Genomic DNA, 27,568 nt, shown 5'->3' on the forward strand with positions numbered 1-27,568 from the left:
GACAGATGCTAAGACATGTGGAGAGCTCCAAGAAAGCAAAAGCTGAAGAGACAAAGACCTTCTTCCAGAGCTGACAGACTGAGAAAGCCTTCCCCTAGAGCCGGTGCCCTGAATTCGGACTTCTAGCCTCCTGAATTGTGAGAAAATAAATTCCTGTTCTTTAAAGCCACCCAGTTGTGGCATTTCTGTTACAGCTGCACTAGATCACTAAGGCAGGGCTTGACTAAGTAAAGGGGTAGAAAACTACTTGGAGTCCCAAGGGAGGGCCCAGAGGCCCCACATCCACCTTGGATGTTGGGAAAGGGGTCAGGAAGGCTTCCCAGCAGACCTGGTGTTTGAGCTGAATAAGAAAAACTTATTGTTACAGAAAGTTTCAAACCTACATAAAAGTAGAGAACTTTATACTGAACTGTCATGTCCCTATCTCCAGCTTTAGCAATCATCAACTCACGGCCAATTTCATTATAGCTCTGCCCCTACCCATTTTCTCTCCCCGCATTGGATTGATTATTTTACGTTTGCCAATTTAACCATTTTTTAAGTGTACAATTCATTGACATTAATTATGTTCACTGTGTTGTGCAGGGAACCCTGGTGGCATAGCGGTTAAGAGCTATGGCTGCTAATCAAAAGGTCGGCGGTTTGAATCCACCAGGTGCTCCTTGGAAACCCTACGGGGCAGTTCTTCTCTGTCCTATAGGGTCGCTATGAGTTGGAATCGACTCAAAGGCAATGGGTATGTTGTGCAACCATCACCATTATCCATTTCCAAATGTTTTTCATTCCCCTAAACAGAAACTCAGTACCCCTGAAGCAATAACTCCCCATTTACCACTTCCCTCAATCCCTGGTAACCACTGATAAATCTTTGTCTCTATGCATTTGTCTAGTCTAGATATTTTATCTATGTAGGATCACAGAGTATTCGTCCTCTTGTGTCTGACTTGTTTCACTCAGGATGGTATGTTTTCAAGGTTCCTCCATGTCATAGCATGTATCAGGATTCATTTCTCTTTATGGTTGAATAATACTCCATTGTGTGGATCCCACTGGAATATTCTGAAGCGCATGCCATCATATCATTTCATCCATAAATATTTCAATGTATTTCTCTACGAGAATTAGGACTATTTTAAAACACAACCAGATTGACAGGTAAAAAAAATTAATAATCCTTCCTTGATGATCATCATCAAACTTCCGGTCAGTGTTCACGTTTCCCAACCGTCTCATAGATGTCTTTTTTTTTTTTTCAAATGGTCTGTATAAAACAAGCTTCAAGTAAAGTCTACACATTGTAATTGAGATGTCTCTTAAGATTCTTTAAAAACTCTACAGTACTCTCTGTCTCTAGCTTCCCCCTTTACGCTGCTTTGGCTGAAGAAACTGGGTCAAATTTCCCATAACCTGCGTTTTGCTGACTGCGTGCCTACGGTGTTGCTTAGCACGTTCCTCTGTCCCCATATTTCTGGAAAATTGGTAGTTAGATCCAGAGTCTTGGCCAGATGCAGGTTTGATTTTTTGGCAAGACTTCCTAGATGGTGTCATGGCCACGCCTATGGGGGCTCATATGGTTGATTGTCTCTCTTTGTAATGTTGGTGCTGTTGGTGCTCAAGGTCACAATCCATTCATTCACGAGGGGTTGCTGGGATCTGGGGATGAAGGAGCCTGAGGGAAGGGCTGGCTTTCTGGCAGGGGGAATAGCAAGTAACAAAGCTCGGAAAACAAAACAAAAAACAAACTCCATTGCCATAGAGTTGATTAGGACTCACGGAGAATCCCTGGTGTTACAGAGTAGAACTGCTCAATAGGGTTTTCTTGGCTGTGATGTTTATGAAAAGATTGCCAGGCCTTTCTTCTGCAGAGTCACTGAGTGGGCTCAAACTACCAACTTGTAGGTTAGTAATTGAGTGCAAAATGTTTGCACCACCCAGGGACCTCTATACAGCCCAGAGGTACCCCAAAACATTTTATGCAGGGGAAGGACAAGGTCAGATTTCATTCTAAATTTGCAACATTCTAACCCTGAATTTCAACATTCTAGGAATCCAACATTTCAATCTTAGATTGCAATATTCCAGCACCCAAGATTCTAACACTCCAACGATTTTCAACTTTCTAGGATTCTCACGTTCCAACTCTTGAAGATCTTGACATTCGTGAATTCCAACATTTCCTTACTGCAGTCCAATAATATTCCACATTTCTGAGTCCATCATTCAAAGGGTCCAACCTGCCACTTTCTAAGATCCCAGCATTCCAAGATTCTAACATTCTAACACTGCCCTTCAACATTTCCAGGATACTAACTGTGATGGTTAAGGCTGTGTGTCGACTTGGCTAGACCATAATTCTCCGTGGTTTGGCAGTTATGTAATGATGTAACTTGGCAGTTACGCTCCATTTTGTGATATAATGTAATCACTTCCATGATGTGATCTGATGTGATCAGCCAATCAGTTGTAAAGGGAGTTTCCTCAGGGGTGTGGCCTGCATCCAATAGATATAGATGCTCTGGCAAAGCTCGCTGGCTTTTGTTTGCTCTGGATCTTGCATCTGGCTCATCATCATCTGACCTCCAATTCTTGGGACTTGAGCCAGCAGCCTGCTATATTGCTCTGATCTTTGGATTTGTTGGCCTCCTCAGCCTACGAGCCAGCATCCTGCCATCTTACCTGCTGATCTTGGATTTATCAGCCTCTACAGCCCGTGAGCCAGCAGCCTGCCATCTGACCTGCCAGTCTTGGGTTCATCAGCCCCTGCAGCTACATGAGTCAGGAGAAGCCTCCAGCCTGATGCCTGACCCATGGACTTGGGTCTTTCCAGCTTCTACAAGCATGTGAGGCATTTCCTTGGGATAAATATATATATATATATATGCACACCCATGCTTCACTGTTTTGCTTCTCTAGAGAACTCAGCCTAAGACATTTGGTACTGAGAGTGGTTCTAGAGAAACAAAATTGTAAGGATGAGTTTTCTACATTGGTTCTCAAGTTTGGTTAGTCTTAAAGATGTTGACGACTCTTCTTCCAGTAGTAAAGTGGGCACTGCTAATCCATGGCATGAGGCAACAATAGAAATACACAAACTATTACCACCAATAGATCAAGTATTGGTGAGAGGCGAGACCCTGGGTGAAAACCTGTTTGATATTTTTTGACAATTCTGTCAGAATGAGAAGAATAAGGAAGCTGGTTGGTTGGTCCTACTTTCGCTAGACAAAGCAGTGAAAGAAAGAGATGAGCTCAGGGCTTCAGAGTCACAGCTCAAGTGCTACATAAACAACCTCAAAGTTGCCACTTGTTCCCTGAAAGAAACTCTTATTTATTGTAGTAACAAAGCCGATATTGCCGAAAACCAAACCCAGAGTCTTATGGTAAGAGTGTCTGAATTACAACACCAGCTGAATTCCCAACATTGAATGGTGTCTGAAGTTAAAGTGAGGGCACTGATTGGGAAGAAATGGAATCCTGAAACTTGGGATGGGGACATATGGGCAGATAATCAGGAAGCTGGGGACACTGAGCCCCTAAATTCCATGGAATCACTCCTGCCAACAGAAGCAACCCTCTCACTCTCATCTGAAGAGATTACTCCATGTTTGTCTGTTAAACCACTCTCCCCAGTGAAATCACTTTATCCTCTCCACCCCCAACTGATGAGATTAACCTAGCTGTGTCTGAAGGGCCTCTGTCTGAGATATCACCTGGGGTGGCATCTGAGTATTGCTTGGGGCATCGCTTGAGGCAGATACCTTACAAGACATTGCTGAATGTTCTCAGAACACATCCCCAGCACCCATTTTTGCTTTTAGACCTATAACTAGACTTAAGTCCCAGCAAGCTAAAAAGGTGAAGCAAAAAATGTGACCCAGGAGGAGGTACGCTACACTCCAAAAGAACTGCTTGACTTTTCAAATATGTACAAACAGAAACCTGGGGAATATGTGTGGGAATGGCTACTAAGGGTGTGGGATAATGGTGCAAGTAACATAAAGTTGGTTCGGTTCGAGTTTATGGACATGGGCCCACTAAGCACAGATTCTTCATTCAGTGTTTCAGCTTAAGAGGTTAGGAAAGGATCTAACAGTTTATTTGGTTGGGTCACTGAAGCATGGATTATGAGGTGGCCGACACTAAATCAAGTTGAAGTACCAGACCTGCCTTGGTATACTGTAGAAGAAGGTAACCAAAGGCTTAGGGAAATTGGCATGTTGAGTGGATTTAACAAGTTAGACCCACAGACCCACATATGGAGTGCCCAGAGGACACGCTTTTTACCACAACGGTGAGGAGCAAATTTGTGAAGGGAGCCCCAGCATCCTGGAAGACTACTGTACTGCTATTTCATGTAAGTCAGATTTGACAGTGGGAACTGCCCTAACTGAATTAAGAAACCTAACTACAGTGGGGCTGATTGGACCCCCTGGTGGTAGGGGCCGAGAGGTGGCACTTAATTGAAAACGAACCACAATCAGCTAAGGTTCTTGCTGAGGGCAAAGAGAATAGGAACGGGTGGTGGAAGAAGGTAGTTCTAAATACCAGTTACAACCATGTGACCAGTTGCAGAAATGAGGTATGTAATTGTTATGAGTATTCCTTCCTTGTATGCGTGCATCAAATATTTTTGTTTTCTTCACTTATAAAATATAAGATGTAAATGGGACTAGTGTATTTTGGTTGTACGCATGTTAGTTGTACCATGTTAGGCACAAATATGACTTTGTAATTGTCTTTATTTAGAGTTGTGTATGGTTTAAGATGTGTACAGGTGCCAAATTGACAAGGGGTGGACTATGATGGTTAAGGTTGTATGTCAGCTTGGCTGGGCCATGATTCTCAGGGGTTTGACAGTTATGTAATGATGTAATTTGGCAGTTATGCAATGATGGAGTTATGCTCTATTTTGTGATATAATGTAATCACCTCCCTGATGTGAGCTGATGTGATCAGCCAATCAGTCATAAGGGGAGTTTCCTCAGGGGTGTGGCCTGCATCCAATATATACGGATGTTCTGGCAAAGCTCGCTGGCTTTTGCTCGCTCTGGATCCTGCATATGGCTCGTCATCATCTGACCTCCGGTTCTTGGGACTTGAGCCAGCAGCCTGCCGTATTGCCCCAGTCTTGGGATTCATCAGCCTCCAACGCCTGTGAGCCAGCAGCCTGCCATCTGACTTGCTGATCTTTGGTTCATCAGCCCCTGCAGCTATGTGAATCAGGAGAAGCCTCCAGCCTGATGCCTGACCCACAGACTTGGGATTTGCCAGCTTGTATAACCATGTGAGCTATTTTCCTGAGATAAATCTCTCTCTCTCTCTGTATGTATATATGCTTCACTGGTTTTGCTTCTTTAGAGAACACAGCCTAAGATACCGACAGTCAGGCTTTCTCTGACTCCAGCATTTGTCAATCCTAATATCTTAACACAGATTTCCACCATTCTGAGCCCAGCATTCAAAGACTCCAACCTGCTAACGTTTGAGGAATCCAATCTGCCAACACTACAGAAGTCCAACGTGGGCAACCTTCCAATTCTGAATTCCCAAATTCTAGGATCCCAACATTCCAGCTTCCCTAGATTTCAACAATACTGGAGACTAACATTCTAGAATTCCCAACATTCTAGAACTCCAACCTGCCAACAAGATAGGAATCAAACATAGCAACCTCCCGACATTGAATTCCAACTTTCTTGGTGTTCAAAATTCAAACAGTCTCTGATTCCAACACTCCAGCAAGAAAGTAACCTAATTCCAACATTCTAAGACTCCCAGTCCCAACATTCCAGCATTCTAGGACTCAGACCTCATCTCCTGCACGCTCCAGGCGGAAGGCAACACTCAGCCAAGGAACAGCGCCAGCCAGGTGCCCAACCCAGAGTGACTGGTTAGCAGACACTAGTCGGGTCCCAGCCTGGAAGGGCTCAGTCAAAGGCTGCAAGGCTCACCTGAAGCAGTAGCTGGTGTCCAGGGCCCGCCGGTGCCGGGAGCTGTGCAGGTGCTGGGCCCTCTCCAGCGGGGTGGCCATGAGGAGCAGGAAGGGCCGGTTCATGCCGTGAATGGCTGCCAGGTCACCCCTGCGCTGGTTGTTATTGAGCCCTGCTTTGGTGTGGGGGGGCGGGGAGGAGACACACACTCAGAGGGATGGATCCATGGCGGTAGGGGACACAAACACTCAGAGAGGTGGATCCGTGGGGGAAGGGGAGAGGAGACACATACTCAGAGGGATGGATCCATGGCAGTAGGGGAAACAAACACTCAGAAAGGTGGATCCATGGGGGAAGGGGAGAGGAGACACATACTCAGAGGGATAGTTTGGGGGATGGGGGAAGGAGACTCAGGGACACATACGCTCAGAAGGATGATGGGGGCGGGCCAGGGAGGAACAAGCACACACACTCTCTCAGAGGGATGGATCAGTGTGACACACACACACACACACACACACACTCAGAGGGATGGATCGAGGCCAAGGGGAAGCAGTAGGCAGGGGCTGGCCCAAGGAAGCCAGCCTCACCTTTGATTTCCACTTGGAGTTTGCTGTCTTTGTCGTCACAGGAGCAGTGGGTGCTGAGGCGAAAGCCCTCTATTTCCCCTGTGGGAGTGGGGGCAGGGAGCCAGTCAGAGGGCAGCTCGCCCGGCCCCTGGGGAAGAGGAAGGGAGGAGACAAACCACAGCCCTTCCTGCTTCTTCACTTGCTGTGCCCTGTGCCTGCGCCTCTCTTGCTCCAGTTTTCTCCCTTCCTTCTGGCCTCAGCTCAAATGTCACCTCCTCAGGGAGTCCCTCAGGACCACAGGCCCGTCCCCACTGTCACTTCACTTTCATTCTCTCCCCCTCTGATGTCTGTGTTTGGCTGTTTATTTCTCCGGTTTTATGAGCAGAAAGCAAGCTGCATGGGGCGTGGATACTTGGTTTTTTCCTTCCCCACTGGGTCTGGCCCACAGTCATTAAAGTGAGCATTTACTGAGCATGTCCTGGGTGCCAGGCCCTGTTCTAGACACTTCTTTAATCTTCACCAAAACTCAAGGAAGCTGAGTGCACAGACAGGAAGTAACCTGCTGAGGGTCACACAGGCGGAAAAAGGTAGGGCTGGGAGGCAAATCCAAGCCTGGGCTCTTTCCCAGCAGCCAGTGGGGGACAAATGAATGAGTGAATGACGTTTCCTAAGCTCCCACTACGTGTTGGAGCTCCTACTACGTGCTGGAGCACAAAGCACTAGGCACTGGGCACTCAGGGCTCAGCACTGACCAACACAGACGCAGCCCTTCCAGGCCTTTGTCCAGCTGCCCAGAACACTCCTCTCAGCCCCCATCCACTCCCCAGGCCCCATCTTTGCATCTGGCCAATCTGCTACTTATCCTGGGAGTCTCAACACAATCACTCTCCTCCAGGAAGCCCTATGGGACCCCCCTCCATGGGATCTGGGGCCTTCTCAGGGCTCCCACAGAAGTTAGGGCTTCCCTGACCCTGCCCTGACCCCTCTGCCTGCACCTCCCCATTCCTGGCCCTGACCCTTGTGCCTCCCCTGTCCTGGCCTTGATCATTTCTCTTCTGGGAAGACTCTGGCAAGACTTCCTAGGTGTCTGGAAATAACCATTGGCCCCCTGAGGGCAGGACCTGGTCTGTCTTGGTTGGCACTGCGTCGCCTACACCACTGGGCACAGGGCAGGAACCTGTCGGCATTTATTGAATGAATGCACTAATGATAGAGAGGTAATGAAAGGAGACACGGGCCCTGTGGATTCAGCCACAAACAGGACAGATGTAGTCAGCTTCTGGATGGATCAAACGTGTCAGCCTTTCTCTGGCCTCACAGCCTTTGCACAGGCTGTTTCCTCTGCCCCGAATGCTCTTGTCCCTTTTTTTCCCAACTGGTTCTACTCACCCCTCAGAGATTAGCTCAGATGCCCCCTCCTCCAGGAAGCCCTCCCTGACTCCCAGGCTGGGGCAGGCACCTCCTCTGGGCTCCCCAGTCACAGCCCAGTCCACTCCAGGTCATCACCGCCTGGTCACAGATGTGTTCCTGCCCTCTCCAGGGCAAGGACAGGGCCGCTTCAGTCACTGCTGTGTCCCTAACATCAACCAGCACAGGGCAGGGCACTGGGCAGGTACTCAGGAAATGGGTTATTAACCATTAACGGATTAATGAATTAGTCACTCAGGTTTGAGTGTCCAGCAGGAGGGCCAGGTCTCAGCTCTTGGACACCCACACATGCTCATGGGGAGTGGTGTGCTAGGCAGGTTGGCCCCAGGACAAACAGTGCAGTCCACCCATTGAGAAAGAGGGGTGGGGCGTGTCAGCAGACCTCACCTCCGTGGCTCAGCCACTGCCGCACAACTCCAGTGACATCGAAGGACAGCCACTCCGACGACTCGCTGGGGGCCAGCAGTCGGTCGCTGAGGTAGCGCCAGGAATCATTGCTGTATTTCTGGGAGATGATAAATGGAAGAAATAGTGGGTAGATGCTGCCGTGCCCCTACATACACTGACTGCGCCCCCATACCATCTCTTCCCCCCAATGGCCTCCAGACCGTCCCCCAGACACTACCCTACCAGACATCCACACTGTGGGGCCTTGCAGGAACCGCTCGCCCCCACAGCACCCTGAGAGGAGAGGTGCGGAAAGAGCCCCAGGCTGGGAGTCAAGGCACTATGTCAGCAGCTCGGCCTCTGCCTTGCTGGGGGACCAGAGCATTTTCTTTCCCTCTCGAGGCCTCAGTTTCCTCGCTGGTAAATGCTGATACCTTAAACTTGGACAGCCCACGATGCTAAGATTCTGCTGCCAACTTTCTGGAGTCTGCTAGGCATATAGTTCAGCAAATCTGACACCCGAATTCTGAGTTTATAACTTTCGAAGGACTTACGTTTGACGTTATTCTATAAGGCTCATGGCTCAATATTGTTCCAAGAATTCCACACTGACTAAGCCTAAGAAGTTCGGGGAGACTAAGGTTCTACAAACCCAAGAGTCTGACATGCCACAAACCTAGACACTTCCTGATGCCAAGGCCATAGTATGGAATGATCCCTGGGGCTGGGGATATAACCCTCTAGGGGCTGAGAGGATAAAGCTGAGTTCTCGAGTCTCCGACAAGTTAAGCTTGGTCAAGGTTCTCTTCTTGTAAGAGTGTGACACCCCTGTGCTGGAGGTCGAATGTTCAATATGCTGTCGAATCAATTCCGACTCACAGCGACCCCACAGGACAGAGTAGAACTGCACCATACAGCTTCCAAAGAGCTGCTGGTGGATTCGAACTGCTGACCTTTTTGGTTAGCAGCCGTAGCTCTTAACCACGGTGCCACCAGGGCTCCAGTGTGTGACTGTAGGGCACTAGAAATATGGCCAATGAGACTGAGAAATAGAATTTTTAACTTGATTTCATTTTAATCAATTTAAATAGCCATATGTGGCTAGTGGCTACCATACTGGACAGAGAAGTTCTAGAGGTGCCAGCCTTTAAAGAGACTTCAGCTTTCAAGAGTCCTGCATTCTTAAAGAGTCCAGCTCCTCAGATTCCAACCTGTTGAGTGTTTAACATTCTAGGATGCTAGGTCTGGAAGTTTCAAAGAGCCCTATGATTCTGCGGTCTGACCTATTCCATCCTCCACAATTGGAATACTTCAGAGTCCATGGGAATGGAGCTAGTGGCCACCAGCCTTCCTATGGCCCCAACTGGCCACCACCTCCGCCCCAGCTCAGCCCACCTGTCCGGCAGGTGCTCCTACCTGGTACAGCTCCACGTGCTGCTCCACTTTTAAACTTTGCCTCAGCAGGCGTAGCTCTGCCCGGGAAAGCAAAACGGGTTCAGGCACTGCTTCTCGAAGCTCCGACGTGTTGAAGAGCATATATATGCTGTGTGAGCCATGACTGAGTTTCTCATAGATTTCTAGACGGGAAGAGCAGAGAGAGAGGATGGCAGGGGTTTGGCAGGGGCAGGGGAGCAGGTGCACCCCAAGTCTAAGAAGCAGGTTCCAGAGCAGAGAGCCCTGGGTTGGAGTCCAGTGCCAACACTTTTTAACTGTGTGACCTTGGGCGAATGGCTTCTCCCCTCTGAGTCTCAATTTCCTTCTGTGTCAAATGGGTCCTCACTGCCCTTCTGTCCCATGAAGCATCATCCGTCATGGACCACCCAGTCAAAGGCAGGCACCAAGGGGGCAGATCTGCTTGCTTAGTCCTCCCCAGCACGTGGAGCCTTAAATGCAAGTTAACCGCAGAAAGGCCCGGCAATCGATCTACTTCCAAAAGCTCAGCCGTTGAAAACCCAATGGAGCACAATTCTGCTCTGATCAGACAACGCCTCTGCTGCCTCCCGGCTGCGTCACAGCCCCTGTCTGAGCCTGTGTTTTCTGTTATTCTTTGGGAAACAGCAACAACATCCAGCTCCCTGCCTTCCACTCCAGACTCTCCTTTCTCATCTGTAAAATGAGGGTCCACGCCAGGATCACAGTGAAAAATAAGTGAGATGATGCAGGGAAAGCTCGTAGCACAAGAGTCTGCATACAGCAGTCACTCAATGTGCGTGTTAAAGTGGCTAGCTCTTCAAAGTACGTCATAAACATTGAAATAGTTAAATTCGGCAACAACCCTATGAGGAAAATACTATTATATCCACTTTGTAGATGGGGAAACTGAGGCACCAATTTGCCCCCAGTTCACATGGTCAGGAAGCTGCAGAGTGGGGATTCAAACTCAGGCCCTCTGATTGCAGGCACTGTGTGCTCTTAATCCCTAGGCTATGCTGTCTCCCTGCTAATGACTATTATTATTAATATTAATTGGTTCCTCCCTTAACTCTCTCCTCAGCTGGTTAGAGAAGGTGAAGTTCATGACACATACCTAGGTAAAAACGGCTGCCGGGGAAGAAGAGAATTAGCTAGACCATTTTCTAGTCTAGGAAAAGTTCAGGGGTGGGGGTCAGAAGGCAGACCAGAAGCTCCTGGATCAGCTTGGGAGCCACCGCTTTGGGCCTCCTACAGTGGGGGTGAGGGATGGTGGAAAGTGGCTCTGAGGAGGAACGACAGAGGAACCCTCTTCCTGGAGCCCCCTCCCCCTATTCCTCCTCACTCCAGTCAGATCAGTCCCTGTCCCGCGCCCACACACACAAATAAACCCTACTCTTGGTCCAGCGGTTACTCAGCATACCTCAAGGGAAGGCGAGAGCAGGGGCTGGGCAAGATAGATAGGGAGGAAGAGAGAAAGGAGGGACGGGCAGGGTCAGGGCGATGCACGGAGGGAGGGAGAGATGGGGAAACCGCGGAGAAGGGGAGAGGAAGAGAGAAAGGAGAGACAGAAACTGGGAGACCCACAAGCCGAGACGAATGGAATGGTAATGGGATCAGGGAGATTCGAACAGAGGGAGGGGCACAGACAGACAGGAAAAGAGATGGAAAGGCGTCCAGACCGATGCAGAGGCACACGGGGTTGGGGGAGAGACAGACAGTCTAGGGAGAAACAACAGGGGCGGGGTGTATCGGTGAAACTCTGCAACGAAGGTGAAGGACGCAAAAGGAGGAGAGAACGAGATGGGGGGCATGTTATTTGGCTGGACCCACAAACTGGGCGCACGAGTATTCCGGGGACCAGCAAGTCTACTGCTCTAGCGAAAAACTGAACCCCGCGGGGGCTGCCTCCAAGCCTCTGGGCCACGCGGGGCGCCGGGACTGCAGGGACCCCGCGCGGGCGCGGACCAGGCGGGCCCAGCGGTCGTTCCGCCCCCAACGGGGTGGGCTGGGCGGGCGGGAGGCGACGCAGCGGCGAGGGCGGGGACCGGACCTGTCTCATCTCGCCCCGAGGCTCCGCGCGCGATCCCCGCCCCCCCCCCACCGCCCCCGGGGCACGGGAAGGGAGGGCGAGGCGACCGGACGCTGGGGTTTCCCCAGCCTCCACGGAAGGAACTGAGACTTTGGGGTCCTGACTCCCAAGCTTTAACTCTGCGGGGTTCTCCTTCCCCTTTGCGGAAGCGGGGCTCCTCCCCCCGCGCGTGGCGCCCACGTGGGGCTTTCTCACCCCACCAGCTCCGTGTTCTCACTCCTGGCTTGCAGAGTTGCCTCCAGCCACCCGTCCCTCTTCTTTTAGAAGGCTCGACTCCTCATTTAGCCCACCCCCTTCCACCCGGCGCATACAGGGGGCTTGCTATACCCCGACCCCTACCCCGGTCCACCTTTCCCACGCTGTCTCCCGTCTCTGTAAACCCCTTCCCATGCCCTGTAGTCTAGGTTTCTTCGGTGGTCGCTTCCTTTTCGGGGCTTCATCCTTTACTTCTCACCTTCCCATGCGAAGCACCCACAACGCCTTCCCGCACATCTCCCGCAACCCCCTGAGGTGTTCGCTTCTCTCCCGCTAGCCTCCTCCCCACGAGTCTGCGTCCCTTTCTCCTGGTATTTATCACACTCCCTAATTCTCTGAGAATCCCCCCACCACCACCACCACCATCCCATGTGTTTCTCCCGCCCTCTGGAAGTGGTCCATTCTCCCACCTTCCTATCCTTTCCTCAATCTTCCCCGCCTCACGACCCCCTGATCTCTGGGTCAGCTTTCTCCATGCCTCTCTTTTCCCAAAAGCTGGGGTCTTCGCTTCTACCACCCCAACTCTCCTCTCTGCAGCCGCCACTCCACAACCCCTGCATTCTTGTCTAGTCTTCCTCCTCCCGGATTGCTTCTCTCCCTCCACGGGGACTCTCCCCCTCGATCCTGCATGTTCCTATTGCCCCCTGGAAGCGGTCCACTTCAAGACCTCCTATTCAAGACCTGGTAACTGCGAGGGGCTCAGCCCCACCCTCTTTGGTACTTCCCTTGATCCTGGCGCCCCCGGGGGTCCTGTTCCTTCTGCCAGTTCCTCTGCCAGTAATTTCCTCCCCGTGACCCCTGCACTCCGGCGCCCCCTGGGGGCCCCCCTCCCGGCTCCCCTGCCCTTCCGAGCTCACTGTTGTGGCTTTCCACCATTAGCACGCGGGTGACCTCCTTGGCGTAGTAGTCCGCCTCGGGCTCCGGCTCCGGCTCAGCGCTCTCCCCGGCCACTCGGTCGCGGGTACTGTTGTAGAGGGCGAGCACGGCCTCTGGCAGCGGGCCGGGCGGCACCTCCCCCTGGCTCGGGGGGCTGGCGAGCCGCAGTTTGGACAGGATCTGGCCGCGGATGGCCTCGATGCGCTTCCGCTTCACCAGCTCCATGTCGATGGTCTTGCAGGTGGACAGCCCCGCGGCCGGCCGGCCCGGCGTCAGCACTAGCAGCCGTAGCAAAGGCAGCAGTAGCGGCAGCAGCCGCAGCCCGGAGGGCGGCATGGGGGAGGCGGCGCCCCCCGGCACTGCCGAGGGCGCGAACCGGGATGGGGTTGGGGGGAGGCCCCGCCCCTGCAGGGGCTGGGGGTCTCCCAGGGGGAGGTAGGAGGGTCTGGGGAGAGAAGGGAGCAGAGGTGGAAGGGAGGCTCTGACAGGGGGATGTCTCGGTATCCCACGGGAAAAACCGAGATGGGCAAGATCTGAAACCAGAGGGTGGGTGGCCTTGAATTGGGAAGCTGAGGAAGTTCTGAGAGAGATCCCGTCTCCCGGGGGAGAAGCGTCCTTGGGTGCTCCGGGGCTCAGGAGAGAGGCTGCGGATAGAGGGCGGCGTGCAGGGAGGTGCGCCCGAGGTCTGGGGGAGATAAAAGTCTTCGCGTGAGTCCGGGTTTGTGGCTCCTGAGGGCTGGTCCGGAATGGGGCGCCTGGGGGGCGCCGAGTGGGGGGCAGAGAGGGAGCAAGCGTCCGAGGCGGGAGGAGGGTCCGGAGTCCCCAAATCCTGACTCCTCGGGGGCAGCGCCGCGCCAAGCGGTCCCCTCGCCTCCGGCTCCCAGCGGCAGCGGAAAAGTCTCAAAACTTTTTTTTCCTCTTCTCCCAACCAGCTCGTCCCTCCTCCCGCTCCTCCTCCCCGCAGTGGCGGCGGCGGCGGGGGCGGCGGCGGCTCGTCTCAGACTCTGGGGCCTCGGGCTGCTCCTCGGCGGCTCCTTCCTCCGCTTCGGGCCGAGGCGGCCCCGCGGGCGGCTCAGAGCCGGGGGTGTGCCCGGGAGGGGGCGTCCCCCCTCCCCCCGGCCGGGGGCCTCGCTGTCTGGCGGATCCGCGGCGGGAGGAGGGAGGGGTACGGCCCGGGGAGCGAGAGGCGGCGGCGGCGGGGGACCGGCTGGGGCGGCGGGGGTTTTGAAGCCGCGTCGGCCCCACCCAGGAAGCGCGCGGGGCGGGGGCGGCCCCCAGAGGGAAGGCGGGGGGGGGGGCCGGGCCACCATCCTCATCTCGAGTGGGCGGGCTCCGAGGGGGGTCCCTCCAGCCCTAGGGGGAAGGGGACGGGCACCCGGCTCCGCCCCACGAACAAGGTGCTGCCTCCTGGCGGCGGAGAGCTACAAAAGCAGCGACTAGGGTGCGGGGTTAGAGAGAGAATGAGGACCCGTCGGGGAGGGCTCAGGCAAAAACAGGCGACACAGGGGAAACGGGATCAGAAGATGGATGGGAGTCAGAGGATAGGGATGGGCGAGAAGGGGTCACAGGAGGGGTGTCCAGGAGGAGAGGGGTCAGACGGTAGGGATGCAGGAGAGGGGGACAGAGGGGTGTCCAAGAGGAGAGGGGTCAGACGTTAGGGGTGCAGGAGAGGGGGACAGGGGCGTCCAGGAGGAGAGGGGTCAGACGTTAGGGGTGCAAGAGAGGGGGTCAGAGGAGGGCTGTCCAGGAGGAGAAGGGTCAGACAGTAGGGGTGCAGGAGAGGGGGACAGAGGGGTGTCCAGGAGGAGAGGGGTCAGACAGTAGGGGTGCAGGAAAGGGGGACAGAGGGGTGTCCAGGAGGAGAGGGCTCAGACGGTAGGGGTGCAGGAGAGGGGGTCAGAGGAGAGACACCCAGAGCAGGGAGGGAGCTGAAGGTAGAGAGACAGCGGATGGGAGAAGCAAGCTGGTCAGAAGATGGGTCCTGAGGAGGGAGGGTGTCAGTGGGAGGAGGGAGCCCCGGGCAGAGGTCAGATCAAGTCAAGAAGGCAGGTACACCTGTAAGAATCGCTCCTTTATTGTGCATCTCCCATGTGCTACGCAGCCCCTTCTCACGCAAGCCCCATGACCCCCGCCCTCGCGACCCCCATTTTACAGATAGGAAAACTGGGGCCAAGAGGCACAATCACTGGCTTGAAGTAGCTACACCATGCCTTGGCTGGAGTCAGTTCCAGTCGACACCAGATCCCAAGCTCCTGGCCACTGTACCGTCCCGTCCCTCATCAGGCGTCGATCGTGGGTGGGGGCCAGATGTTGCAGGCGGAGTCCCTCAGCACTCAACTCCGTAGCGGTCGAAGTGGCGCAGCAGCAGGCCAAGCTGGAGGTGCACTGTGCCGCCAGCAGCCGTGTGCAGGCGGTAGCGATCAGCCCCGCTGTAGATGGTGTCCCCATGCAGCAGCTGTGGTCCGCCACCCACGAAGGCCCGCGCCAGCTGCTCCCGCCAGCTGCCCAGGGGCCGCCATGTGGGGCAGTCCAGTTGGTGGGTGCCGGGGCTGCTGGGCACATGGCAAAAGCCATAGCCAGCAAGCTGGCAGCGACCGAAGCTGTCCTGGGACCACACCTGGAGATGGAGCCGGGGCCAGCCTGCAGGACAGGAGGGAGCAAGGAAAGGAGGGATGGGCGCAGTCCAGCCTCCTGCTCCCCGATCCCCTTGCCCTGATACCCACTGGAGACCCCAGCCCGCTCCTCCGTCCACCCCTCCCCAGGTTTTGCCCCAGCCTCCTCCTTGGTTTTCCACCTTCTGGTCCACCCCCACACAGCAGCCAGAGGGATCTCTCTAAATCCATGTTCCTCCTCTGCTCAAAACCTTTCCATGGCTCCCCAGTGCCCTCAGTATAAAGTCCAACCTCCTTGACATTCAGGACCCTTCAGATCTGGCCCCTGTGGCACCCACAGGCCTCCTCTGTGTCGCCATCTCAGGGTGGCCCCACTGCTTCCCTAGTCCTCAGATCAGAGCATTGGGCCTTGTCCCAGATGCCTCCCCATTCCATCCCCACGGCCCCACCCAGTACACCTCCCTGACTCGGCCTTCTGTCTTGTCTTCTCCAACCCCCCTTCCAGCTGGCAGCTGACAGCATCTTTCTCCCCCTTCCATAGGTTTCCTCAGGATACAGCTTGGCTGCTCGGTCTGGTGGCCAAGGCCCTTGGAGACCTGGCCCCGGCTCACCCTCCGTCCTGGGCTCCTCCTCTGCGCCAGGCCCTGTTCTAGGAGCTGGGGATCCAGCATGAGCAAGACAGACAGAAATTCCTGCCCCTGAGAAGCTGACATCCTAGACAGTGAACATGGTAAATAAGTAAATTATAGGGTATGTCCGATGGTGAGAACCGCTCTGGAGGAAAATTAAGCAGGGTAGGGTAAGGGTGGGGATGCAGCTTTACAAACGGGTGGTCCAGAAAGGCTTCACTGAGAAGGTGACATATGAACAAAGGCTTAAAGGAGGGAAGGGGGCCATGTGGACATCTAGGGGAAGAACATGCCCAGCAGCAGGAAGAGCCAGTGCAAAGGCCCTGAGGCAGGAGTATGCCTGGTGGGGCCAGTGGGGCTGGACTGGAGTGAGTCAGGGAGAGAGGGGCAGGAGGTGAGAGCCAGATGGTGCAGAGCCCCGTAATCTATGTGTTATGGATTGAAGTGTGTCCCCTAAAAAATATGTGTTGTAAATCCTAGCCTCTATGCCTGTGGTTATAATCCCATTTGGGAACAGGTTGTCTTTGTTATGTTAATGAGGCAGGACTAGTATAGGGTGTATATTGAGTCAATCTCTTTTGAGATATAGAAGAGATTAAACAAGCAGAGATGGGAGAAAAGAGATGCCAAGCCACATGGAGCTCTCCAAGGAACCAGGAAACAAGCCGAAGAGACAAGGACCTTCCCCCAAGGCCAAAAGAGAGAGAGAGCCTTCCCCTAGAGCCGGCACCTTGAATTCGGACTTCTAGCTTCCTAAAGTATGAGAAAATAAATTTGTCCATTAAAGCCACCCACTTGTGGTATTTCTGTTCTAGCAGCACTAGATAACTAAGACACCATGGGAAGACTTTAGCTTTTACCGAGTGGGATGGGGACCGGGGAGGGTTCTGAGCAGAGCAGGGACGTGATCTGACTTGGGTGTTCACAGGGTCCCGCTGGTTCCGTGTGGGGAACAGATTACGGTGGGGCCGGGGGTGAGCCAGGGAGATGCTACAATAGCCCAGGTGAGAGATGAAGGTGGACGGATCAGGTGCTGGGGGAGAATGGTCTGAGATGTAGTGGGATTTAGGATGTAGTTCACAGGTTGAGCTGATGGGGTTTCCTGATGAACAGAATGCAGGGCTGAGACAAGACGAGGTGAGGATGACACCAACACTGGGGGACAGTTACCTGTCTCATCCTCCCAATTCATTGCTTACTCGGCAGCCAGAAGGATCTTTTAAAAGTGAAATACAACTTGTTCATCACCTGCTCTGGCTGCCCAGTGCCTCCAAACGGCCTCAGCCCCTCAGCCTGGCTTTCAAGGCCCTGCATGGCCTGTCCCCTGCCAGCTCACTCCCTGCCACCTCCTACACTCTCCCTCAGTCCTTCAAATGCCCCTGGCTCGCTCTCCCTTTGAGCCTTCCACAGCTCTCTCTGCCTGGAATTCTCTTCCATCCTCCGCCTCATTAGTGCCTACTAGCCCTTCACATCAAAGCTCAAATGTCTCCTCCTCCAGGAAGCCCTCCCTGATCTCCCTGACAGGGTCAGGAATCTCTTCTTGGTTCCCAGTCCCCAGGGGCCCCCCACCCCAGCCCTGTCCACTTGGGCTGTTGCTGTGTGGGGACAGGCCTGTGTCCTCCACTGGATGGGAAACCACATGAGGACGGGGCTGGGGCTGTCTCAGTCACTGATATCTTACCGGCACCATCTAACATAGGGAGCCCTAGTGGTGCAGTGGTTAAAGCACTCAGCTGCTAACCGAAAGGTCGGTGGTTTGAACCCACCAGGCCCTCCATGAGAGAAACATGTGGCAGTCTGCTTCCATAAAGATTTACAGCCTCGGAAACCCTACGGGGCAGTTCTACTCTGTCCTACAGGGTTGCCATGAGTCAGAATCGACCGGACGGCAGTGGGTTTGGTTTTTGGTTATTTCCCAGTCCTGGAATCTGCTCTTCTGCGATAACGCAAACTTTCCACCAGAAAATGTTTTCTGATACTCTTCCTCCCCCACATACTCATCTCCCCTCTGAGGTTCTGCTCTCAAGCTCCTCCCTGAAAAGCAGCAGCCAGACCTCACTGTCTGTCTCTCTCTCCGTCATAAACCCCCTCCCAGCTTCCTCTTTATGGGAGACTCTCTCCCTCTGTCTCCTCCTCACTGAGAGGCCATCTCCCCCCACCCGACCCTGGCTGCCACCTCCCCGTGCATCCCTGGTCTCTGCCCCAGCCCCTCACACTGGGAATCCCCTGAGATGCCGCCTGGGGATGCCTCAGCTCAGCCTCTCTGGAGCCAGGCTGGGCTGGGAAAGGGACCCAAATAGGAACGGGGCACAGGGCCAAGACTTGGTGTTCTCATCCCAGCAGCTAGGGTGCTATTAGCCTCCTTCCCCTCAGCCTGACCCAGGGCCCACGCCTGGAACCCACCTTGGAGGCCTTTGGTGGCAAAGTGCAGGTCGATGGGGTGGGACCAGTAGGCCGTGTCCCCCAGCTGGGGGGTGTCCACCTGCGTCTGGCCCTCCCGCACGCCCGACAGTAGCTTCCATGCCGCCCCTGCGAGGAGAACCAGGACACTGAGATGGGGCAGAGAAGGGTCATGTCACTGTGGCTGTAGGACCCCGTTTCTCCCTAACATTTGGGGGCAGGGGTTACAAAACACAGGCTCTGGAGTCAAATGTCTGGGTTCAAATCCTGGCACTAACTCTTCCCGCCTCTGGGACCTTTGGCAAGTTACCCTTCTCTGCCTCAGTCTTCCCATCTGTAAAATGGGTGTAACGATAATGCATTCTTCATAGTCTGTGACAAGATTAAGCGAGTTAATACGCACAGAGCGCTTAGAACAGTGTCTGGAGCATTGTGAGTGCTGGATGAAATATCTTTTCACTACTATCCCCGCTCCATATTTATGGGCCTAGACCACGGACTAAGATGAGGTGAAAAGTATTCTGCACAGGCAGGCGTACCGCGAAGGTGCATAGTAATAGCAAAAATGCCTTGAGTGCTTACTAAATGCCAGGTGCTGTGCTAATCGCTTTCGGTAATGAATTTAATCTGTCCTCTAGGACTCTTAATCCCACCCTGGCCACCCCACCCCCCAGCTCAGACTCTCTGCATGGCCTGGCCCGTGTCCACCTTCCTGCCCTCATCTCCCATCACCCACCCCGCCAGCCTCACTGCTCCTATTTCTGTTCCCCAACACGCCACGCCACCAAGAGAGCTCATTCCCCCCTCAGGGCCTTTCCACTTGCTGTTCCCTCTGCCTAGAAAGCTCTGCTCCTGGATCTCCCAGTGGCTGCCTCTTTTTCATCCTTCAGGCCTCAGCTGGGCACCACTTCCACAGAGGGGCTCTCCCTGACACTCCGATGCAAAAATGAGTCCCCATCACATCCTCCCATCTCCTTTCTTCCCAGCACCGACCACTAGCTAAAGTCCCTGCGCTCACTTCTTTGCTTATTTCCTGTGTCCCCAACTGGGAGCCCCCAGAGAGTGCGGCACTTGTGCACTGCTGTATCCCTAGGACCTCCAACCCCGCGCTTGGTATACAGAAGGCACTCAATAAATATTTGTTGGACAAATGAATGATCTAAGAGGTGGGTGCTAATATAATCCCTGTTTTACAGGTAAAGGACCAGGCTCTGCCAAGGAAAATCACTTGGTCATTCATTCCACCAACATTTACTGAGTGCCTACTGTGTGCCAGGCACTTGGGCAGACCGAGGCCCCACAGTGGAGCTGGATTCAAGCTCAGCACTGTCTTACTGTGAAGCCCAATCAAACTGCCTCTCAGCTCTCTGCTGGACGATCCCCCAGGTCCCTACAACTCCCTCCCTGAACTAATAAAAACCATGTTAGCCACCTTCCCACAAGACTGAATGAGCAGTGTCAGGCCCTGAGTCAGGCTCTTCACATATGAGATTTCCCAGGAACCCTACGAAGGACGGATCTCACCCCCACTATATACACAGTTTCACACAGTGGCTGCAGCAACGGGCTCAAACATGGCAAGGACTGTGACAATGGCGCTGGGCCATGTTTCTCTCTGCTGGACACAGGGTCGCTCCGGGTCGGAACGGACCCAACAGCACCTAACAACACCAACACACAGATGAGGAAACTGAGGCAACAGCACGTGCCCAGGGCCCCAGGGCAGCTGAGTGGTAGGGCCCACACTGGAAACCCAGTTTGACTCCAGAGCCTGCCTCTTAGCCACTCTGCGGGAGGATCCCAATTCCCCAGGGAATCTCGACCACTCCCCCACCTACCAGTGAAATCATAAAGGACCCAGAGCCTGAAGGGGTGCTGATGGAAATAACCACATCGGTTGCACGGGCCGCGCAACACACACCAGGCTTTACAAACAAAACCCCATCAAAGGCTTAAAAGAGCCAGACACTGAGCACTTACTCCCTGCCAGCGCCTGCTCTAAGCGCTGTTGATGTTTATACAGTCCTCACACCAACCCCATGAGGTAAATTCCATTATTGTTCCCATTGTTCAGATAGGGAAACCGAGGCAAAGAGAAGTGCTCAAGGGCACATAATTAATAAGCAACAGCTGGTTTTGAGCACAGGCGGTTGTGCTCTTCATCTGGACACTGTGCTGCCTCTCGGCTATTTAGCTTCATTTTCAGACAAGGAAACAGAGGCTCGGAGAGTTCAAGGCCAAAGGCCGCCAATTAATAGGTGGAGTTAGTATCTGAACCCAGATATGGTGGTCCGTGGTCCTAATTACTATGCATACTGCCTCAGATGGGGAGGCATGAAACTTGGGGGCTTTGGGGTCCCCCTCTAAGCCTGTGTGGATGGATGTCGCTGACTGCCAGTTCCTACCTTCTCCAAGAGAACTGTGAATACCAGAAGGTGGGCTCTCCTCTGTTAATGGAGCATGGAAATTTCCACTATACAGTAAGAACTGAATAACAGAGGCTGTTAACCAAAGAATTATTATTAAGACAGGGGAGAGTCCCACGGCATCCTTCAGACAACTAGTGAAGTCCCAGCAGGGGATTTGGGCTGCCTAGATTTTGAGAACTGAAGTGGGGTGGGGGTGGGAGGGTCTAGCCTACAGTCCCGTAACCTTAGAAGCTGTTGGTTCCTAGGGTGGAAGACAGAGCCCTCAGGGCCAGAATATGAAGGGAGCCCAAGACTCATGTGGACAGCTGAGTCCTGAGGGTGGATGGAAGGTGAGGATCAGGGACTGGGTCAGGGGGTCAAGGGGGGAGCATGGAGCCTCTGGGCACAGGGTCTTGGTGGGGAAACAAACCAGACCCAGGAATACCTGTGTGGATGCCCCACTTGCAGAAGAGGCTACTTTCTGAGAAACCAGTGGCCCCCACGATCTGCCCAATCACGTGCACCTCAGCCATGGCCCTGGGAGGGGAAAAATATAATCACAGCCCTGTGAAGCATTATTTTTTCCATCTGATAGACAGGCAAACTGAGGCCCACTGAGTAAATGGCAATACCAAGATTCCAAGCTACGTCTGTCAAATCCTTGAGGCTACGCTCTTAACCACCACCCTGTCTCCCCAGGAGAACCCAGGAAAAATGGGAGTGCTGGGCAGAGTAGCTAGCGTCTAACTCTGCCTCACCACAAAATAACTTCCTCCAACTCAAGGAGCCCTGGTGGCACAGTGGTTCAGAGCTGCTAACCAAAAGGTGGGGGTTAGAACCCACTAGCCACTCTGCGGGAGAAAGATGTGGCATCTGCTTCCGTAAGATTACAGCCTTGGAAACCCTACGGGGCAGCTCTACTCTGTCCTATAGGGTCGCTATGAATTGGAATGCCTCCACAGCAAGGGGTTTGGTTTGGTTTGGTTTTGGGTACCTCTAGCTCAGTCCACGAAGCCCTGGAGGGGCAGTGGTTAAGAGCTCGGCTGCTAACCAAAAGGTCGGCAGTTCGAAACCACTCCCCGCTCTTTGGAAACCCTATGGGGCAGCTCTAACCTGTCCTACAGAGTCGCTAGGAGTCAGAATCGATTCGATGGCAATGGGTTTGGTTTGGTTTGGTTTGGGCTCAGTCCAGCGGGAAGTCCCGCCCAGGGGTCTAAGGCTCCGCCCACGGGGGTAAGAACCCCGCCTCCTAGGGTCACGTCGGCCCCAAGTTCCAAGAGGCGCATGCATTGTAAGTGCCTTAGCCTCGCCCCTCATGACAGCGCATGCGTTACTCCGACCTTAGCGCGCCTAACGGTTAAAAACCATAAAGCCAAACCCACTGCCGGAGTCGATTCCGACTCATAGCGGCGAAACCAGCATCGGGGATTGTAGTTCCTGAGTCTGACCTGTCCCTCTCTCCGAGGGCGCCGACTTCCCAGGCCTGGCTCCCGCCTCTCCCAGCACCTTCTAAGCAGCGAGAGATCTCAGAAGCCGATCCCTCCGCGGCCGCGCCCGCCTCCGGTATCCGTAGCTGTTGCTAGGGCAACAGCAGCCTCCACCCCTGGCCTAGTACCCGCCCTGCGCTCCGCTCATTGGCCCTCGCCGTCCTCGGGGGGCGGGGTGGATCTGTGACGGACGTTTTCTCCCCCTGTCTCGCTCCAGTTCGGGAAAACAGCATCTATCCCCATCAGCCCGAGGTTCCGCCATTGAGGGCGTGGCCGAGCAGCTGCCATCTGGAGTGTGGCTGGGATTGTTTGAGCGCCGACACTTTCTCCCGGATACTCTCTTCAGAAAACACACAAATCCATCAAGACCACGGATCGGAGACTTGAGCCAAGGCCGAGGGGGATTCCTTCCCCTGACACTGTGTGCGTCTCCCTGTCTCGTAACTGGAAAAAACCCTTCCGCATTCAGAGAGGGTTTTTCTTCCGTTTTTAACTTCCCTCAGGCCTCTTAAAACCAAAAACCAAACCCATTATCGTACAGTAGATTCTGACTCACGGCGACCCAGGTTCACAAAAGACTGATAAATCCAACTTCCTTCTCAGAAAAACTGCAGTTCTTCACGCTAATTGCTGTTTCTGAGCAAGAGGGGAGGGGTGAATGAAAAGTGAGCAACTGAGGACCCCTTTATCTGCAGAAAATCCCGTTCTTGAAGATTGAACTCTTCCAGTAAGTTGTCTTGTAGCCCCGCTCATGTGTGGGTCTCAGTTATCCCATCCATGTAGTGGGTGCATGGAGAGTGGACCCGAGCCAAAAGTACTCACATGGTCTGAATTCTTGAGCACTGCCTTTCCCACTTTATTTCTAAATCTAGTTGAAATAGATTTACTCCTTCAGCCCAAATCAGGAGTCCAGCGAGAACTTATTCCCCACTTTTAGCAAAACAGGGAGTCTTTTGAGTCACCAACTCAAAATTATGGGGGAGAGACATTTCAATACAATAAAATTTATATAAATAATTCAATAGGATAATATTTAATTAATAAATATATATTAAACAGCACCATTTATTGATCGCTTCCTCTGCCAGCCTGTACTGACTCTTTTACATGTATTATCTCCTTTAATCCTTACTTACAGCCTACGGGGTAGGTACTATCAGCCCCGTTTAAAATGAAGAAATTAGGGTAAAATTACTTGCCTTAAGCCAAATTGATCATAGATCTCTCTGACTCTGACCCTAACTTAAATTATTAACTTTTCTGCTATCCTGCCTTTCTTGGATACCAAAAAAAAAAAAAGAAAAAGGGCCCCCAACCCCGTTGCCGTCCAGTTGATTCCGACTCATAGCGACAGGCCCCCAATATCAAAGAAGTGTGGAAGTTGTACATGGGTGTCATCCTAGGCTCTATCTCTTCTCCACTCAAGTGGTCATCAAGTCCTGTCAGTGTTCTTAATGGTGTTCAACTGATTTTTTCCCTATTGGTTAATACTACCAGAAAACAAGTTGCCATCCAGTCAATTTTGACTCATGGCAATCCCGTATGTGTCAGAGTAGAACTGTGCTCCATAGGATTTTCAATGGCTGGTTTTTTGGAAGTAGATCTCCTTTCTTTTAAGGCACCATGGCTAACCTTTCGATTAGCAGCTGAGCGAATTAACTGTTTGCACCACCCAGGGACTCCTCCGTTAATATTAAGAAAACAGACCCCGCAGGTTAACTTCCCGGATTTAAGTCTTTGCTCTATTCCTTCTGTGTGACCTTTAGCCTCTCTGTACCTCAGTTTCTTCATCTGTAACATAGAAATGAATGACAGTACTCACCTCATTGGGGTATTATGAGGACTTAATGAGTTAATGTATGAAGCTGTTTAAAAATATGTCCACAGATTCTTTGACACCCCTCCCTTCAATAGGTGGAGCTTGATTCCCTGGGCTGGACTTAGTGATTTGCTTCTAACCAACAGAACAAGGTAGAAGTGTTGATGTGAATAACAAGACTAGGTCATAAAAGGAATTGAGGCTTCCTCCGTGTTTTATTTCCTAGAGTTGCTGCAACAAAATACCATAAAGGGGGTGGCTTTTGAACAACAGAAATTGTCTCACAGTTCTGGAAGCTAAGAATTCGAGATCAGGGTGTTAGCTGTGTTGATTCCTTCTGAGGCTTTCAGAGACAATCTGTTCCCTTCCTCTCTCCTTGTTTCTGGCAGCCCAGGCATTCCCTGACTTGCAGCTGCAGGGTCACATGGTATCTCTTCTCTTTCAGAAGGACTCCACTCAGGTGGGATTAGGATCCGCCCTACTCTGGTATGACCTCATATTAACTAATAACATCTTCAAAGACCCTATTTCAAACAAGGTCATGATCAAAGGTACCAGGGGTTAGGACTTGAACATATATTTGGGGCAGGGCACAGTTCAATCCATAATACTTCTCGCTGCCTTTCTGGGATCCTTTAGTCTGAGGGAAGTCAGCCACCATGTCGTGAGGACAGTGAATCAGCCAGTGGACAGACCTAAATGGGGAAGAACTGAGGGCTCCTGACAACAACCAGCACCATGTGAGTGACCCATCTTGGAAGCAGATCTTCCAGCCCTAATCAAGTCTTCAGATGGCTGTGGCCCTGGCCAACATCTTGACTGTAACCTCGTAAGAGACCCTGAGCTAAAACCACCCAGCTGAGCTGTTGCCAAATTCATGACCTGCAGAAACTCTGTGAGATAATAAATGCTTATTGTGTTAAGCCAGTAAGTTTTGGGGGGGTAATTTGTTACGCAGTAATAGATAACTAATACATATATGTAATAAATTTAGAACAATGAAAGCATTAAAATATGTTTGCTGTTATTGATGATTTTATTATTTTAATGAACTAGCATATTTTACAGATTGTTTTACACCTACCTTTTTTCACTCAGTGATGTATCTTAAACATGTATCCACATCAGTATGTAAAGGTCTAACTTTTTTTTTTTTTAATTGTACTTCAGGTGAAGGCTTACAGAACAAATAGTTTCTCATGAAACAGTAGTACACATATTGTTTTATGACATTGGTTAACAACCCCACAACATGTCAACCCTCTAACTTCTCAACCTTTTTTTTTTTGGTGAAAATACACATAGCCAAAGTACACCATTTCAAAAATTTCTACATGCACAGTTCAGTGATATTGACTACGCTCTTCCAATTGTGCTGCTATTCTCAGTTAAGATGAAAGCTTACAGAACAAAATAGTTTCTCATTTAACAGTTACTACACATGTTGCCCTATGACAATGGTTAACAATCTCACAACACATCAACAATATCCTTACTCAACCTTGGGTTCCCTATCACCAGCTTCCTTGTCCCCTTCTGCCTTCTGGCCCATGTCACTGGACTACTGTACCTCATTAGTCCCACTTGGTTTTACAGGGCTGTCCACTCCCGGCTGAACGGTGAACCTTGGAGATAACTTCACCACTGAGCTAAAAGGGTGTCTGGGGGCCATACTCTTCGGGTTTCTCCAGTCTTCTTTAGGCCAGTAAATCTGGCCTTTTTTTTGTGAGTTAGAATTATGGTCTACATCCTTCTCCAGCTCTGTCCAGAACCCTCTGTTGTGATCCTGGTCAGAGCAGTCAGTGTAAAGGTCTTTTTAAAAGTGTAACATATGTATAGAAAAATGCAAAAATCCTAAGTGAGCAGCTTGATTAATTTTCACAAACTGAACACAGCTGGTCACCAGAACGCAGCTCAAGAAAAGAACATGACCAGCCACCCCCAGGATTCCCCACATGCCTCTTCCAGGATGTCTCCAAGGGTGGCAACAAACTGGACTTCTAAAAACATTGATTCGTTTTGCCTGTTTTTTGTGGTTTATATAAATGAAATCATACAGTATGTACTCTTTTTTGTCTTCTGTCTTTTGCTCAACATTTTCTTTGTAAAATTCACCAATGATGTTACATGTAGCTCTGGATCTTGCATTCTCATTGCTGTGTAGTTCCATTGTGCAGAGATGCCACAATTTATTTATCTTACTGTTGATGGGAATTCATCTTCTTTTGATGGACATATGTTCACATCAAAAGAGTGGAATTTCTGGGTTATAGGATATGTTCAGCTATAGTAGAAACTGCCAGTTTTCCAAGTCATCGAACCAGTTTTCACTCCTACCAGTGGTGTCTGAGAGTTCCCCCTCCTTCACATCCTCGCCAACACTTGGTATTATTTTTCTTTTTCATTTTAGCCATTCTGCTGGGTGTGGTATTGGTATTGTATTGTGGTTTCAATTTGCATTTCCCTGATGACTGAAGAAACTGAGCACCTTTTTAATATGTGCATTGTTCCCTTGGATTTCCTCCTTTGTGACATGTCCAAGTATTTTGCCTGCTTTTGTGCTAAGTTGTCTTTTTCTTATGGATTTGTAGGATATATATATATACATATACACACACAGTGAAACGTGGGAGAGCTGGAACTTGATAGGACTGCCTTGCTTTTCCAGGTCTTGCAAGTTTACCACCTTTGACAGGATGCAGCCTTACCACTTTTCTATCACTCCTTTTAGTAGAAAATATTTGAGTTTACCTTCTCGAATGGGTTTCCACCTTACACAGGTTCTGCCATTTGCAGGTTTTACTATATGCTGCTGTTGTTGTTGTTGTTAGGTGTCATCGAGTCAGTTCCAACTCATAGCGGCCCTGTGTACAACAGAACAAAACACTGCCCAGTCCTGTGCCATCCTCATGACCGTTGTTATGCTTGAGCCCATTGTTGGGGCCACTGTGTCAATCCATCTCATTGAGGGTTTTCCTCTTTTTCGCTGACCCTCCACTTTACCAAGCATGATGGCCTTCTCCACAGACGGGTCCCTCCTGATAACATGTCCAAAGTATGTGATGCGATATATATATATACACACACACACACACACACACACACATATATATATACATACACACACACATATATATTTGTAGACTATGTACACACATACACATATATAAAGATGATCCACAATGCAGATATACACAACTGCCTCTTGATCTCTATGTACAGGTCCCTCACGAGCAGAATTAAGTGTTCTAGAATTCCCATTGTTC

The 27,568-nt window shown here is 51.7% G+C and overlaps 2 protein-coding genes and 1 long non-coding RNA gene across 4 annotated transcripts in view; 1 reads left to right on the forward strand and 2 right to left on the reverse strand.

The window, feature by feature from the left end:
- Positions 1-14,104, reverse strand: part of TGFB1 (transforming growth factor beta 1) — a 22,971-nt gene extending 8,867 nt beyond the window's left edge. The window contains exons 1-5 of one of the 2 annotated variants that reach the window (XM_023742680.1): positions 12,929-13,306; positions 9,731-9,891; positions 8,315-8,432; positions 6,521-6,598; positions 5,952-6,105 (exon numbers count right to left, since the gene is read on the reverse strand). In XM_023742680.1, coding sequence (XP_023598448.1) covers positions 5,952-6,105; positions 6,521-6,598; positions 8,315-8,432; positions 9,731-9,891; positions 12,929-13,283 — 866 coding nt within the window. In that variant the 5' untranslated portion in view covers positions 13,284-13,306. Of the gene's footprint in view, positions 1-5,951; positions 6,106-6,520; positions 6,599-8,314; positions 8,433-9,730; positions 9,892-12,928 lie in introns of both variants that reach the window. The other variant, XM_004388740.3, reaches the window with a different exon arrangement.
- Positions 11,260-16,806, forward strand: LOC111822829 (uncharacterized). The gene is made up of 3 exons (XR_002825933.1): positions 11,260-11,331; positions 16,101-16,289; positions 16,778-16,806. It is a non-coding gene; the product is annotated as an uncharacterized LOC111822829 (long non-coding RNA).
- B9D2 (B9 domain containing 2) lies at positions 14,975-22,622 on the reverse strand. Its single transcript, XM_004388741.2, has 4 exons — positions 22,445-22,622; positions 21,442-21,533; positions 18,592-18,717; positions 14,975-15,587 (listed from the first exon to the last, which is right to left on the reverse strand). The coding sequence occupies exons 2-4, from the start codon at positions 21,527-21,529 to the stop codon at positions 15,274-15,276; spliced, it is 528 nt and encodes a 175-aa protein (XP_004388798.1). The 5' UTR covers positions 21,530-21,533; positions 22,445-22,622; the 3' UTR covers positions 14,975-15,273.
- Between the last annotated feature and the right edge of the window lie 4,946 nt (positions 22,623-27,568).

The sequence above is a fragment of the Trichechus manatus genome, unplaced genomic scaffold, assembly GCF_000243295.1.
Source record: "Trichechus manatus latirostris isolate Lorelei unplaced genomic scaffold, TriManLat1.0 scaffold00216, whole genome shotgun sequence".
In the NCBI taxonomy this organism is placed as follows: Eukaryota; Metazoa; Chordata; class Mammalia; order Sirenia; family Trichechidae; genus Trichechus; species Trichechus manatus.

Coding starts and splice junctions, on each gene's coding strand:
- B9D2 (XM_004388741.2), bottom strand. CDS start 21,529: ATGGCTGAGGTGCACGTGATTGGGCAGATCGTGGGGGCCACTGGTTTC. Junction 18,718..21,441: donor CAAGTGGGGCATCCACACAG/GTATTCCTGGGT, acceptor TTCTCCTCGCAG/GGGCGGCATGGAAGCTACTG. Junction 15,588..18,591: donor TGCCACCAAAGGCCTCCAAG/GTGGGTTCCAGG, acceptor CCTGTCCTGCAG/GCTGGCCCCGGCTCCATCTC.